Genomic DNA, 14,121 nt, shown 5'->3' on the forward strand with positions numbered 1-14,121 from the left:
TAAATTGGTTTTCGCAATAAAAGTTAATAACTTTAACTCTTAAGCATCTAAATGCTAAAATAACATATTTAAAACGAAAAAAGCCTATTTCTAGGCTACACTTCTAATGATAATTCCCTAATCAATTGTCATATAGTTATGACGATGACTTCAGTAAATCGAAACGTCGATCACAAGTACATGGCAAACAGGAACCGCGATAATTGAGCATTGATTTAGGACACCTCTCAATTGAGAATATAATCAGTTGCAAATGCTTGCGATGTCTGCAGCTATAAAAGCCGCGTCGAAACTAAAGCAGACCAAGTTGTTTCTGCAACATGAAGGTGTTCCTAACTATTCTGGCTTTGGCCGTGGCCTCCGCCTCGGCGTACGAGAGCGTCGTGCACCCCAAGGATCTGTCCAAGGTGGCCAAGATCGAGGGTCGCATCACCAACGGCTATCCGGCTGAGGAGGGCAAGGCTCCCTACACCGTCGGTCTGGGTTTCAGCGGCGGCTGGTGGTGCGGTGGCTCCATCATCTCCAACGAGTGGGTCCTCACCGCCGAGCACTGCATCGGAGGTGATGCAGTGACTGTCTACTTCGGAGCAACCTGGCGCACCAACGCCCAGTTCACCCACTGGGTTGGAAGCGGCAACTTCATCACCCACGGATCTGCTGACATCGCCCTCATCCGCATTCCCCACGTGGACTTCTGGCACATGGTGAACAAGGTGGAGCTGCCCAGCTACAACGATCGCTACAACGACTACAACGAATGGTGGGCTGTTGCCTGCGGCTGGGGAGGCACCTATGACGGCAGCCCACTGCCCGACTACCTGCAGTGTGTCGATCTCCAGATCATCCACAACTCCGAGTGCGCCAGCTACTACGGAACCGGCACCGTCGGCGACAACATCATCTGCGTGCGCGTGGTCGATGGCAAGGGCACCTGCGGTGGCGACTCCGGCGGTCCTCTGGTCACCCATGACGGCAGCAAGCTTGTGGGAGTCACCAACTGGGTGTCGGGAGCCGGTTGCCAGGCTGGCCACCCCGCTGGCTTCCAGCGTGTGACCTACCACTTGGACTGGATCCGTGACCACACCGGCATTGCTTACTACTAAGCAACGATTTTCGATTGAATAAAAATATTTAAAGTGCAAATTTAAATTGTTTTATAACTATGGGTTGAATTTGGTCATTAATATCATTGAAATAATAATATTATTGAAATAATTTTAAGTATTTCAGCAAGCTTTAAGAATCCCCAATCGTTTTAATCCTGTTACTACACATCCTGTAAAACAAAAAACCGCAACTAAGACTTAAGAGCAATCCCATTATAAGATCTAAGATCTTTCTTTACCTATAAAAGACCACATCTATATAATTTAAATGACACAACCTTAACATATATATATAATATGTTTAAAGACTCTGTAGAATCACATTATAGTCCATGAGCACTTTATATACCATTTAAAAATGTAATTTTCAAACAATCCGTAAATATTATTCTTAAATTTAATATTGAATACTAACTAAAAATAAAAGCCGTCATGTCCACAGTAATACTCCGAGTAAAGTACAAAAATTTAAATTTACGCTTCAAGAAGTTTTTTTTTAATCAGATATAGTCGATTAGTAGTAAGCAATGCCGGTATGGTCGCGAATCCAGTCCAGGTGGTAGGTGACACGCTGGAATCCAGCGGGAGCACCCGACTGGCAGCCGGCGACGGAACCAAAGTTGGTGACCCCCACAAGCTTGGTACCGTCATGGGTGACCAGGGGGCCGCCGGAGTCACCACCGCAGGTGGACTTGCCGTCGGGAGTCCTGACACAGAGGATGTTGTCTCCCACGCTTCCATAGTATCCGGAGCACTCGGAGTTGTGGATGATCTGGAGATCGACACACTGCAGGTAGTCGGGCAGTGGGCTGCCGTCATAGGTGCCTCCCCAGCCGCAGGCAACAGCCCACCATTCGTTGTAGTCGTTGTAGCGATCGTTGTAGCTGGGCAGCTCCACCTTGTTCACCATGTGCCAGAAGTCCACGTGGGGAATGCGGATGAGGGCAATATCGGCGGATGAGTGCTTGATAAAGTTACCGTTGCCAACCCAGTGGGTGAACTGGGCGTTGGTGCGCCAGGTGGCTCCGAAGTAGACAGTTACGGAGTCAGCATCTCCGATGCAGTGCTCGGCGGTGAGCACCCAATCGTGTGCGATGATCGAACCACCGCACCACCAGCCGCCGCTGAAGCCCAGACCGACGGTGTAGGGAGCCTTGCCCTCCTCAGCCGGATAGCCGTTGGTGATGCGACCCTGCATGTCCTTGGTGTGGACCGGGGTCAGTTTCTCGGTGGCCAAACGGGGCATGGTGGCGCCAGAGGCCGAGGCCACAGCCAAAGCCAGGATAGCTATGAATGCTTTCATGTTGCTGGAAAAGCTTGAAAACTTGGGAATGCCCACGGAGTATTTATACCTTAATCGTATCTGGCTAGATGGTGGGTCATATAAAATGCCCGTTCCGACAAACAGGCGATAAAGAATAATGGTAATATATTATTAAAAGTCTAACTTGGCTAAAAGTGCTCATGAATGGAGCCGTGTGAAATGTTTAATGGAAGCAAATGAGATAACAAATCCATATGACTTAAATTCATATTAAACTTTAATCACAGCAAAACTATGACCAATATGGAATTGTTATATGTAACTTTCAAGATGCGATGATTCAATTATGAGTTACGGTTCTTATCATTAGACCTTTTATTTACTGAACAATAAAAGGCTTGAAAAGTGGTATGATAGGTACACAAACTATTGTTCTCAGAATTCACTTTATTCATAATAGTTTTTATAGAAAACTAAAAAAAAAGTTTTTTATAGAAAAAGTTCATCGTGGCACAAATAATTACTTTTCTTAATTATGTTTAATATAAATTTAATATACCGAAAATGATTTGTTTTAATTTACGATTCCCTAGAATCTTATCTAAACATTTAAAAACAGGCAACATTTGATTAGATTTAAATATTTACAATGTCTTTCGGATGTGAATATGTGAGTATCAAAAAGAGTCAAAGTGTTTTTCCCCATTCAGAAGTTCATAGATTATTCATTAGCTATATATGACACCAGTAAATATTCGCGACACTTTCATTAGCTTAAGTGATTGCAATTAGAAAAGATAAGATATTGGTTTTAGTATTTTGTTTTATTTAAATAGATTATATGAGTCTTACGGATTTAAATTTAAGTGTTTTAAATATAGCATTAGGAAACGTATTTAGTTAATTTGTAGTGCTATCCGCCGCGATTATTCTTTTCATATATTTTATATTATATTATATTTATATTTTAAATATCATTTTATTGGAACACTATAAATTTTATATATGCTTAAAAACATCTTAAACATGGTTTTGTATTTATTAAAAAAATGTTATTGTAAGTTTGGCCTCATTATTTCATTTCCCGACATAGTATTATTATTTAAATACATGATTAAAAATAAAAGATCAAGAAATTGTCAAAAGCTATTAATATATAAAAGTGTGAATATCCTTATAAATAAAAGCTACACCGATACACCTGCGATATCGTTATCGGAAAATACCCGCGAAGAAGCAGTAAACCAAGTTATTATTATTATTATTATTGTTTTATTTGTTCAATTAACTTATTCCGCAACTTATTTCCTGGATTTGCTGGAATGCCCAAGTGGAATCTGTACAATTTAAATGTAAGTGTAAATGGGGGTGGCGCTGTTGATCGGAGTCTTCGGTGTCGGTGCTGTGGCCACTCTTTTCCTTTTTCTCCGTTTTTTGTGGAATAAGAAGCATGCACAACTTTCCACGTAGCAAAAAGCTCACAAATTTCAAATTCTCCGCATTCCGCTTGTCAGCGGCTCTCAAACCGCACAGACTCAGTGAGTGTCAAACTGTGCATAGGGCATTTCGCAAATAAACATTGCATACTTTCAGTCAGCACTCGCGAATGTGCAAGGCAACGCGTTTAACAATTGCACGTGAAAAACAAAAAATATAAAAACACCATATTATATACATAAAAAAACCATTTCTTGACATGACATCACTTAAATTGAAGTTTCTCTGCGTCTATGTCTCTAGAATCTATATACTTAATCTCAACCTTTTAGCTCTTCTAACTCTGAATGTAAGGGGTATAATTAAATGTTTTAATTTGCGTCGAATACAAACATTGAAACAGCATTATCTACCTATCACTGTTTGATTTCAATTCTGAAGAATTCAACGATTTGTAGAACAAAGGAGAACTAATTCTACAGATTAAAACTCTTATCTAAAAGGCGCATTTTAAACATTGCTCCACTGCAAAGAAAGCCACTTGTCACCAGCGAAATTAAATAAATGTTCTAAAAGGTATTGTAAATTTGGTAAAAAGTTTTTAACTATTAAAGGAATTTATTATTTTTCTTGCCAATTCAATGGGCATACCAAAAAATGTTGAAGTTTCTTCCTCGCAATACTGGGTATCTGATAGTTGAGTAATTGGACTTCTGCTATTATTCAAAGACGTCAAGTTAATTTCATTACTCTGCTCTAAGATCGAAAGGTATACGACTTTATTTATGATCATTAAACCAGCCTATTGATTTTGTTCAGTGTATGGCCTGCTGGTGCTGCTGTTGCGCGTTATTGTAGTTGTCTCATGTTGCCGGCTGCCTCATGTTGTTCTTGCTGCTGCCGCCACCCAGGGAGGGTGTAAAAAATCTCACGTCGGCAACGGTTCGTCGTCATTCGTCGTGGGTCTCCGCTCGCTGGCAGTCGCACATCCGCTCAGTTGTATCGTGTTATCCGTTTCGCCAGCAAGGACCTCAGTCGCAATCGCGCACAGTACCGAGTTCGTTCGTTTGCAATCAGACTGCAAATATTTGTATATTTGCTGCAATCAATGGGGATGTACATATGGCGGCGAGTGGTAAATGTGAGTGTGCGAATATGTGAGTGGCCCCAAAACTGGGATGAATCCTTGCCCAGGCTATTCGGAAAAGTTTGCCATTTGCGCGCGAGTGTGTGTATCCGTGTGCGTCCCTTTTTGTATCTGTGTATCTGTAAGCGTTGTATCCGTATCTGTGCATGCATCTGTATCTGTAGGCAGTGTGCTCGACAAAAAACGATTGCAAATTTACGCTGACGCTGCAGCAGAAGCAGTTCGCTTCAATGGAACTTGACATAGTATGCCACCCAGTCGACGCCCAACCCCACCTTTGGGTTATATATGCACATGTGACGTTGTATTGTATTGCATGTGTTATTTTTACCACCGCAAAGTGTCCTCGACACACTCACACATTCGCCTCGTGTCCTGCAGCGTATCCGGATGCCACAGCACGCCGTTCGCCCTTCACCCCGTTCGCCACTGCAGCCATAGTTTCATTATTATTATTTCTATATAGTAATGCCCCAAGTGCATTTGCCATTAAAATGCTATGCATTATCTAGATGCATGGCTACTCGTGAAAAGCCACGCCAAACTAATGTCGCTTTTTAATGCCAGACTTTGTCGGTGCCTCGCTAATTTTTCCAAATGATTGTTCAAGCCGAACTGTGGATTCAATTAGATGAAATCCGCTAAATACAGCAAACGCCCAAGTCGAAAAAGCTGTAAAATGGGGCATAATCGACATTTGATAGCTGGCAAAATACAAATGAAATGCAGTCCACATGTACTAACATAAATATTTTTTGAACAGACATTTTATCGCCCTTCCTGTTATTAAAAAAAAAGTCTTCTAGCACTTATCATTGTTTGAAATAGAGGCAAAACTGGCTTTATTTAACACAATTCCCATATCTGTAAACCCACATATGCGTAGTGCCCTTTAAATTCTAACAATTGTGTTTATCTCATTTACTCACATTCGACTATTATATTAATTTTATATTATTATTATTTATTTTTTTTTTTTTGTTTGTTGATGACTTGAAAAGTATGAATGATTTTGGAACATATGTTAGTAGAGTTATACCACTAATAATTCCACGAAATAAGTTAAAGCGCCTCGACTTTTCCAAAAAATATGTTAGTCAGCCTGCATCATTCTGGAACAATGTTCTTTTGAGTTTCACTGCTCAAAAAAAAATTTTTTTTGTTAGATTACCGAAACAATTTTATCTAGAAATCGCGAAGAAACGATTTTGAAAATTCAAACCTTATGGAAGGATATTTCAATAGATTATATCCACAGCTTGGTACAGTCTGTACCAAAACGTCTTTAAAGGGATAGAGAGGGTATATTTTTTATTAATTTGTTTTAATTTTTTAGTTGACTTTTTTTTCTTTTCAATTTATAACATTTAAATAATTTGTCCAAATACTTATGCCACTGCTAAGTTGTTATCTAATTCAACTACGATAGTCAACCTATTTACTAAAATTATCTAAAAATTTTGCTTTAAGTAAACAATAAGTTACAAACAAATATATTGAATATATTTCTTGTCCAAATACTTATGCCCACTAGTGTATATATTCTTGATCAGGATCTATCTGTTAAGTTATTAAACCTAAAATCAAGAAATTTTAATTTATAAAAAAAAGAAAATATTCCTTGGCTGCAAACATTTGCTTAGTGCCGAACTACACCTGGTCTTCCAGTGCTGGGCATGAATATCGCATAATTATATTTATTGTAGATAGCTATGAAAACGTGTCATGGATTAACACAACAAAATATCTGATCAATGTTTGCCACATGAGAAACTGCAAAAAAGTGAAAACTAATGATCGTAGTCGTACCGAGTCGTGATCGATGAAATAATCGCGGCATTGGCGAAGGCGAATCACAGATCCATCATGTGGCATCATCAGCTCTATTTTCCCATTTCGGGCTCCCAGACCCCCCAAGATCCCCGAGATCCCCGAGACCATCCCCGCTCCCACATACCCATTAGCCTGGTGGTGGGCCTGGTACCCAAACCTATTTCTGTGCTTGGGCTACAGTCGCATTCGCGATTCCGTCGTCATAGTGCTCGGACCGCTGGCGCAAGATTAGCAGATTGGCAGAACGATGTACCTGGCGCTTAGCAGACGTTGCATTTCCATTAATTGAATTCGCAGGCCGCCACCCCATTTCGAACCACCCAAAATGCGCCCATCCAAGGTTGGCAAACAACGTGTTATTTATATGCTTGCTGGCTGGCAAAAAAAGAGTGCTTTAATTGTTTTGAATGGGAAAATGTATTCAAGTGCGTTGCACGTATTCAAACGTTTGTTGAACCGAAAATCTGCACGTGTATTATTATAAACAATAAACAAAAATGTAAACTAGTGCAAATCGGTGAAAACCAAACAATGTGTGAATAAAGATCTATAATCCTTTAAAACACAAACAAGTACCTTATATCTAAAAATAAATGCAACTAAATCCCTTATGAACTCAAACTATATATACATATATATATTATACAACTGAAAGATATTGAAAACGAAAAATCACAAGATTATGTACTCTGGAGAGTGACTACAGAAAAAAACATTTGTAAATCAGCTTTGAAATGCAAAGTTCCGGAATTCGCCAATTATAAACTCATCAGCAGTATCATATTCTTTTTTGCATGTTTTGCAAAAAAAAAAAACATAATTTATTCATTGTTTCCACAGAAAATGTATGCGACACTGAAAACTGACCTTTGTAATAAGTGGAAAATGAGTTTTCCAGCTAACGAAAAAATTTGCATCCGTCAGCTACTTACATATACATATGCATTGTACTTTAATTTCAGTTGCAAAAACGACAATAATACGCCAATGAATCTAAAATCACTGCAATACTCATTTAACAAGTAAGTCAATCAAAAATTATTAATTAGTTCACGCGACTTGTGAAACTTATGTAAATAAGCCTTTCTTACTTAGCTTACAAAATACAAGTTAATTTGTTGTTTCACTTGTAGAGTAAAGGGTATGCTAGACTCGTTGAAAAGAATGTAACAGGTTACTCACACACTTTTAAATAATGTTTTGATTTTGTATACCCTAGAAGCGAGTATACCGATTTCGGTCAGCACTCGCTTTGCTACTTGCATATCTCTCTGGCGCTTCACCATCTGCGTAATGGGTATCTTATAGCCGCAACACTCGACTTTTAGCTTACTTACACTCTTATTGCTTACTTCGCTTTCAACATGTGTATTTGTTATTATAATTAGCGTGACTTTCTGCAAATGTAGCGAGAGCTTTTACGATCAGCTGTTTTCTTTAATGATTTTAAACCCAAATAATAATATTTCTCTAGAATAAAAATATGAAAATAATAAATTTGATCAGCAATCTTTTCAATAAAAGTAATTTACGTTCATTTCAATTTTGCTTAAATTAAATTTTAAGTTTACCATTAAAGTAAAGTAAAGTCGGATTGATCTAAACTAAGTGATTTGATTTATGATTATAAATAGACGAGAGCCTAAATGACATGGCAGAGAAACGTCTATTGCTGGATCCATCCACCTCAGAGTCGGAGGAGCCGGAAGTACACATGACCCGACGGGCAGGAGGAGTGCTCCATGCCATCCAGCACCGACCACTTCCGGTTAGCAGGAAATCGGTGCTCGGACTGCTGGTCTCCTTCACGTTCTGCTACTTTCTAATCGGCCGGACCGGTTGGGTGAATGTCCTCGATCTGGATGTCCTGCACTCGGATAACTACGTCACCGTGCAGCATCAATCGACGGTGATGGATGGTGAGTCCACCGATGGAATGACCATATAATTATTTTATTCTTGTTGTATTGGTTTTTATAGTTTGCATGCCAGTAATTATGATTTGGGTATTCCCTTTTTGTTTTTCCCTCCTTATGTTTGTGCTTGCACCCGTCCAGTTGAACCTGAGCCCATTACTGAGACTAATCCATCTGTCCCGAAAGGCTTCCTCGTGTACAGCAACTCCTGCCGCATCATGGAGGTGGATCCGTACAAGAACGAGGTGATGCGGCACTTCAAGCGCATCAAATACAAGTCCTGCCAGAAATTGACACCCCTGACGCAGGTGAAATTCGAGGCAAAGTCTCAAAAGTACCTGCTCAGCATCGATGGAGCGGCCTTCGGTCGCTACCCGGTGGGCAAGCAGCTCCATTGCTGCTACATGTCGGTGCAGCGAGTGGACGAGATGAAGGTCAAGTACACCAAGTGTCAAACCTTCAAGGGAAGCATCCTGCTGCCCGATTCCGCCGAGGGCATCATCGTTAAGTGCGATTCAGGTGGCCGTCAGATCTATATCAATGGCCATGCGACGGTTCCCGTCAAGGAGGCAGTGCAGCAACGATTACGAATGGCGTCCGAGGCCGACGCCAAGGGCTATCAGAGACCTCCGAGCGTCTTGATGCTCGGCATCGATAGCATCTCCCGTGTTAATCTTATCAGAGCCATGCCCAAAACGGCTCAGTATCTCTACGACAACGGATGGTTCGAACTGGCGGGCTATAATAAGGTGAGACTGGTACATGATATGGAAGAACTTGAGATTTCTTATCCGCATCCTGTCCCCAGGTGGACGACAATACATTTCCAAATATCATGGCTGTGCTCACCGGCTACAATCTGCCCAATGCCATGCACGCGTGCTCGCCATTCGTGGTTGGTGGCCTGGACAAGTGCGACTACATCTGGAAGCAGTACCAGCAGAGGGGCTACGTGACCGCCTACGCGGAGGATGCCGTCAAGATCAACACTTTCAATTACCTAAAGAAGGGCTTCAAGAATCCGCCGGCGGATTACTACTTGAGGCCATATCTCTCCGCCGCCGAATCACAGCTGGATCACACGACGGTCAATGGTCTGGTGCACTGCCTCGGCTATCTGACGGCGGCGGAGCATGTGTACGACTATGGGCTGGAGTTCACCAGGAGGTTCCTTAACGAGACATACTTTGGATTTTTCTGGACCAACACGCACAGCCACAGTGACATTTCGCAGACCAGCAGTATGGACAGCTATATGGAGGAGTATCTGCGGAAGCTTGTGCGCCAGGGCACCATGGAGAACACGGTGGTGGTGTTCTTCAGCGATCATGGCATGCGGTTCGGACCGACGAGGGCCACCTGGTCGGGTCACTTGGAGGAACGTTTGCCGGCCATCTTTATTTGGTTACCCCAACACCTGCGTCGCTCACATCCACAATTTGTGCGTAGCCTCCAGCTGAACAGGAATCGCCTGACCACGCCCTACGACCTACACCTAACCATGAAGCACATACTGGCCATATCCGGGCGCGCTGAAATGGAATCGTTAGGTCCGGCACCCGATTGCCCGCAATGCCAGAGTTTACTGACCCCCGTCTCGCCGCAAAGGAGTTGCTCCGATGTGGGCATCGCGGATCACTGGTGCACCTGTTGGGAATACGACACCATATCGAGCACCTCGAAGGAGTCGCGGATGCTAGGCAAGCGTGTGGTCAGCTATCTCAATAACTATGTGGCCGAGTTCCGAAACGGCACCTTTGCCAAGCTATGTGCCCCCCTCTCCCTGCACAGCATCAAATCCGCGTTCCGGGCGCATCACAACGCCCTCGATCCGGATGAGGTGCACACCTATCGACTGATCTTTGTCACGTCGCCCAATAAGGGCCAGTACGAAGCCACGTTGCGACACAATCACACGGATGACTCCGTAAAGGTGACCGGATCGGTGAGCCGATTGAATGTCTACAGCGGAGAGGCGGATTGCATGAATGATTTTGCTGCCAAAAAATATTGTTATTGCCGAAAGAAGAAGGGATAGATATATCAGGATTATAACTAAGGCTAGTGCCCAAGTGCCGTTACTCAGATTACGATCTAAAAGTACAATTAACTTAATACTATACAATAGAAATTCTTCCTCTCTCTATGCCTAAAAGTATCTGGATTAGCCCCCAGTAGAAAGTATACTCAAAATTGAACTCCCTACGCTTCAAAGACTTTTGTGATTACTTTACACAATTATAACCTCTTTATTATTCTTGGGGAGTTTCAGACACACACTTGTAAATGATTTAGATAAGCTTTGTTGTCGCCCTTGTAAATAATTTCTCCCTGCTCCAAGAGACTTTTGCCAAGAAATCGTTTAGTCAACTTTACATATGATTAGTCGTCGTTACACTTATAATTTAAGGTATTAGTTTAGCCTATAGTGATATTGTACATTCAAATAAAATAATGTTAATAATGTCATTAAGGTGTGTTTTCAATTTGCCATTGAATTCAAAAAGTATGTACATAAAGCATGACATGTTGATATTCATATTTGGTCAGTTGTGGCGCAAAACTTCCAGGTGCTGACCTTCTCTTTGAAACTATAGTTGCCCAGGAGATTCTTAAACGCCTTAAAAAGCCTTGTTAGCGGACTATTGCGCTGCAGTCCGAGGAGATCTCCTTGAAGAGGCTGCACATCCAGGCGCAACTCTTTGTAATCCTCGCTGGCCTGCAGCGTGAAATAGCCGCGCAAATTGACTGCGTACTGCGGATTTCCCATTCTCGTCTTCGTAAACTCAATCGTCTGCTGCAACTGGTGGGCGAAGAAAGATTGACCGGCGCCACGTTGGAAAGAGCGTCCTGTCCAAGTGTCGTAAGAAATGCTGATTAGCCACTTGTAGTGTTTCGGCTCCTTCGATTCTTTAAGTTCCACATTCAAAGCATACAGTTGAGTTAGCACATCCTTTATAGTGTCCACGTAGCAGATCAACCAGTAGTAATATATGCTCTGATCGTTCTCCGTGTTCTTGACCAGCACAATGGAGCGCAGGCATTTGACATCGTTTGTGGTGGGCGTGATGACGTGTGATCGCACTAAGGGCGGTGTCCCACAAACTCCGACTTCGGCGACTTTTGTTTCTTGTGTCTCATCGACGATTGGCGGTTGCACATGGGCGTTTTCAATTTTTTGTTGCTTTCGCGGCGTAGCCCTTTCTGATCTTTTATCTGCCACTATTTTGTCGGCTACTAACTTATCCGCCAGGCCAAATAATAGGTAGTCGTATAGCTTCTCTGGTTGCGAAGTTAGTTCCTGATCGCTGCACGCTTGAGCTGCCAGGACTAGGCATTGTCTAAAGTAACATAAATTTGAAATGGACACTGATTTGGCCACGTTGCGACTGAGCTCGAAGGGATCCTGTACGCACATGGCCCTATCCAGCTGGAAAGCGTCTGGCGGCGCACCTATTGCATCATGCACGAGCTTTTGTTGCTCATCGTACTCGGGAAAACCTCCCGGCATGCCCAGTGTTGTCTCCTTGTCCACACAGCCGCCCAGAAACGGACTCAATACACTTTTGTCAAAGTTGACAGTGCAGTAGTATATGAAGAAGTTTTTAAGTAAATCCAGCGTGGTGAGCCGTGCTGGGATCGGCGGCGTTAGGTCCAGGCTGTAGGCATAGTTAACGCCCGACAAAATAACCGGTGGACAGAGTGACTGGAGCTCTTTGACGGAGGGCACTAGTCGATTCACTTGCAAGTTAACGATGATCAAGGATATTAAGCAATAGCTTGTCATGCCGCCATGACTAATCAATTTTAGCTTCTTGGCCCAAATTTTCAAAAACAGGCAGAGCTCGCGTATCCGCTCATTGCGAAACATCAGTTCGCCCACAAATCGGGAGTTATATATGCTATTCGGATTTGACATATTGATGTCTATGTTGAGTCCGGTGAGCTGATGCTTACATCTAATGATGGGCACGCTGGCATGACGAATGGTGAAGACATCCGCAAAGCATTTGGATCTTCGTAAAAAGTGTGAGGTCTTGTTGTATAGCTGATTATGGAACAATGGTGGCTGGTTGCCGTTGGGCTCCAGAAACAAATCGATGTCGCTCTCTGCGGAAAAGGATTCGGATTATGTGCTTTTCTTGTACTGGTGATCACTTACCCTTCAGTGCTAAACCCGTAACCAGTGAACCAAAGGGGAACACCCTAACCCTGCCCCTCATCTCCTTCTCTATGCAGTTCCGGACGTGCCCGAAGCAGGTTTTCATATTTTCGAGATCACAAGCAAAGAAATTCAATACGGTGCACAAGTGCCCGCCGGACTCGGACCATTCGAGAGCCTCCCGCAGCTCTTGACGCTCGGATTGGCTTTGTGCGCTGTTAAATAGCTTGGTAATGGCGTTCAATCGCTGTCGCAGTTGCTTTTGTGGCTTGCTGGCGTGCTTGATCAGCTCGTGGGCAAGGCAATCCTGCATACTCCGGAAGGGAGCAGCGCATACCATGCAAAGCACAAGATTACCGTCACCATCCCCAGGCGGAGAAGTTGATTCCGAGGCAGGGGCCGGCATTTCTGTAAAAAATCGTTTTAATTACTGCTTAACGGCCAGGTTTATTCTATTCAATAACAATGATCAATTTGTAAGGGTTGCCCCGTTTTCTTGTCCACTACACGCTGAAAGTAGGAACTATGTATGAAGCCTTCAATTCCCGGACAGAGCAGTACATTATTGCTGGATCGATAGATGGGTATGCCGTCCGCCAGCACCTTTTCCACGTTTAGATATATCAAAATCTGGCAATCGCTGCGGAATCCACTCAGAGTGGAATTGGTCTCATCGCTGCATGCAAAGTGCACATGGTTGCGGTTCATCCTACTTAGCCCTTGGCTTCTAATTGCCCCCCAATGTCTGTAATAGGTGCCATGAACTGCCAGGGGTACCTGGCTCACATGGGTAATATTCTCGAGACCGCCAGCTTCGCCTTCCAGCACCGCCAATGAGTGTCCCTGATTGGCGCGAATCTCATGGACTCCGAGTTCTGGATTCCAGCGAAGAGTATATCGTTGCTTGGCATCCGCGGCGGCAATCTCCTTCAGTTTTTCTAAGGTGAAGCACAAGTAGCGTGGGTGCTTCTGCAAATCGGGAACGCTAACAAATCCATCAGCACGGATCGTGATTCCCTCCGTTTTCGCACCGTGCCGCAACAGCCAGGATAGCTTTTTGCTTAGCTGCGTATTGATTTGCTGATTCGAGGCCATTGCCTGCGAAACTTACTTTTATTTACGCAAAACAATGCAATATGTTTAATTGCGTTTCTATTAGAGGTGGCGATGCATCGACATTTAAGACTATCGATGTTTTTAGGTTCATCACTATTCGAAGAAAAAGAAGAAGAGCTACAACGCTACTAGAAACGAAT

General features: G+C 43.0%; 5 protein-coding genes across 11 annotated transcripts, besides 1 other annotated feature; 2 read left to right on the plus strand and 3 right to left on the minus strand.

The window, feature by feature from the left end:
* Nucleotides 1-302: 302 nt before the first annotated feature.
* Nucleotides 303-1,140, plus strand: Jon66Ci (Jonah 66Ci). Its single transcript, NM_168271.2, has one exon. The coding sequence runs from the start codon at nucleotides 321-323 to the stop codon at nucleotides 1,101-1,103; it is 783 nt and encodes a 260-aa protein (NP_729372.1). The 5' UTR covers nucleotides 303-320; the 3' UTR covers nucleotides 1,104-1,140.
* Nucleotides 1,141-1,582: 442 nt separating this feature from the next.
* Nucleotides 1,583-2,412, minus strand: Jon66Cii (Jonah 66Cii). The gene has a single exon (NM_139960.2). It carries the CDS (start codon nucleotides 2,407-2,409, stop codon nucleotides 1,621-1,623), a length of 789 nt encoding a protein of 262 aa, NP_648217.1. The 5' UTR covers nucleotides 2,410-2,412; the 3' UTR covers nucleotides 1,583-1,620.
* A 2,350-nt stretch (nucleotides 2,413-4,762) lies between these two features.
* Nucleotides 4,763-11,058, plus strand: CG7120 (uncharacterized protein). Of its 4 annotated transcripts, none has more exons than NM_001274649.1 (5): nucleotides 4,763-4,948; nucleotides 7,750-7,809; nucleotides 8,422-8,706; nucleotides 8,845-9,452; nucleotides 9,512-11,058. In NM_001274649.1, the coding sequence occupies exons 3-5, from the start codon at nucleotides 8,439-8,441 to the stop codon at nucleotides 10,739-10,741; spliced, it is 2,106 nt and encodes a 701-aa protein (NP_001261578.1). In that variant the 5' UTR covers nucleotides 4,763-4,948; nucleotides 7,750-7,809; nucleotides 8,422-8,438; the 3' UTR covers nucleotides 10,742-11,058. The 4 variants fall into 4 exon arrangements, with proteins under 4 accessions (NP_001261578.1, NP_001246668.1, NP_001246667.1 ...); NM_001259739.1 differs by having other exon boundaries at nucleotides 8,890-9,452; NM_001259738.2 differs by lacking the exon at nucleotides 4,763-4,948 and adding an exon at nucleotides 6,849-7,127.
* Nucleotides 5,963-6,490: a mobile genetic element.
* Nucleotides 10,931-14,040, minus strand: Tpt (tRNA 2'-phosphotransferase). Of its 2 annotated transcripts, NM_001300051.1 has the most exons (2): nucleotides 12,866-14,040; nucleotides 10,931-12,813 (listed from the first exon to the last, which is right to left on the minus strand). In NM_001300051.1, exon 1 carries the CDS (start codon nucleotides 13,958-13,960, stop codon nucleotides 13,322-13,324), a length of 639 nt encoding a protein of 212 aa, NP_001286980.1. In that variant the 5' UTR covers nucleotides 13,961-14,040; the 3' UTR covers nucleotides 10,931-12,813; nucleotides 12,866-13,321. The 2 variants fall into 2 exon arrangements, with proteins under 2 accessions (NP_001286980.1, NP_788477.1); NM_176299.3 differs by having other exon boundaries at nucleotides 10,931-14,040.
* On the minus strand, nucleotides 10,931-14,040 carry mkg-p (monkey king protein). Of its 3 annotated transcripts, NM_168272.2 has the most exons (3): nucleotides 13,977-14,040; nucleotides 12,866-13,273; nucleotides 10,931-12,813 (listed from the first exon to the last, which is right to left on the minus strand). In NM_168272.2, exons 2-3 carry the CDS (start codon nucleotides 13,269-13,271, stop codon nucleotides 11,240-11,242), a joined length of 1,980 nt encoding a protein of 659 aa, NP_729375.1. In that variant the 5' UTR covers nucleotides 13,272-13,273; nucleotides 13,977-14,040; the 3' UTR covers nucleotides 10,931-11,239. The 3 variants fall into 3 exon arrangements, with proteins under 3 accessions (NP_729375.1, NP_001286981.1, NP_648219.1); NM_001300052.1 differs by having other exon boundaries at nucleotides 12,866-14,040; NM_139962.4 differs by lacking the exon at nucleotides 13,977-14,040 and having other exon boundaries at nucleotides 12,866-13,319.
* Nucleotides 14,041-14,121: the final 81 nt, after the last annotated feature.

The sequence above is a fragment of the Drosophila melanogaster genome, chromosome 3L (assembly GCF_000001215.4).
Source record: "Drosophila melanogaster chromosome 3L".
Taxonomy (NCBI): domain Eukaryota; kingdom Metazoa; phylum Arthropoda; class Insecta; order Diptera; family Drosophilidae; genus Drosophila; species Drosophila melanogaster.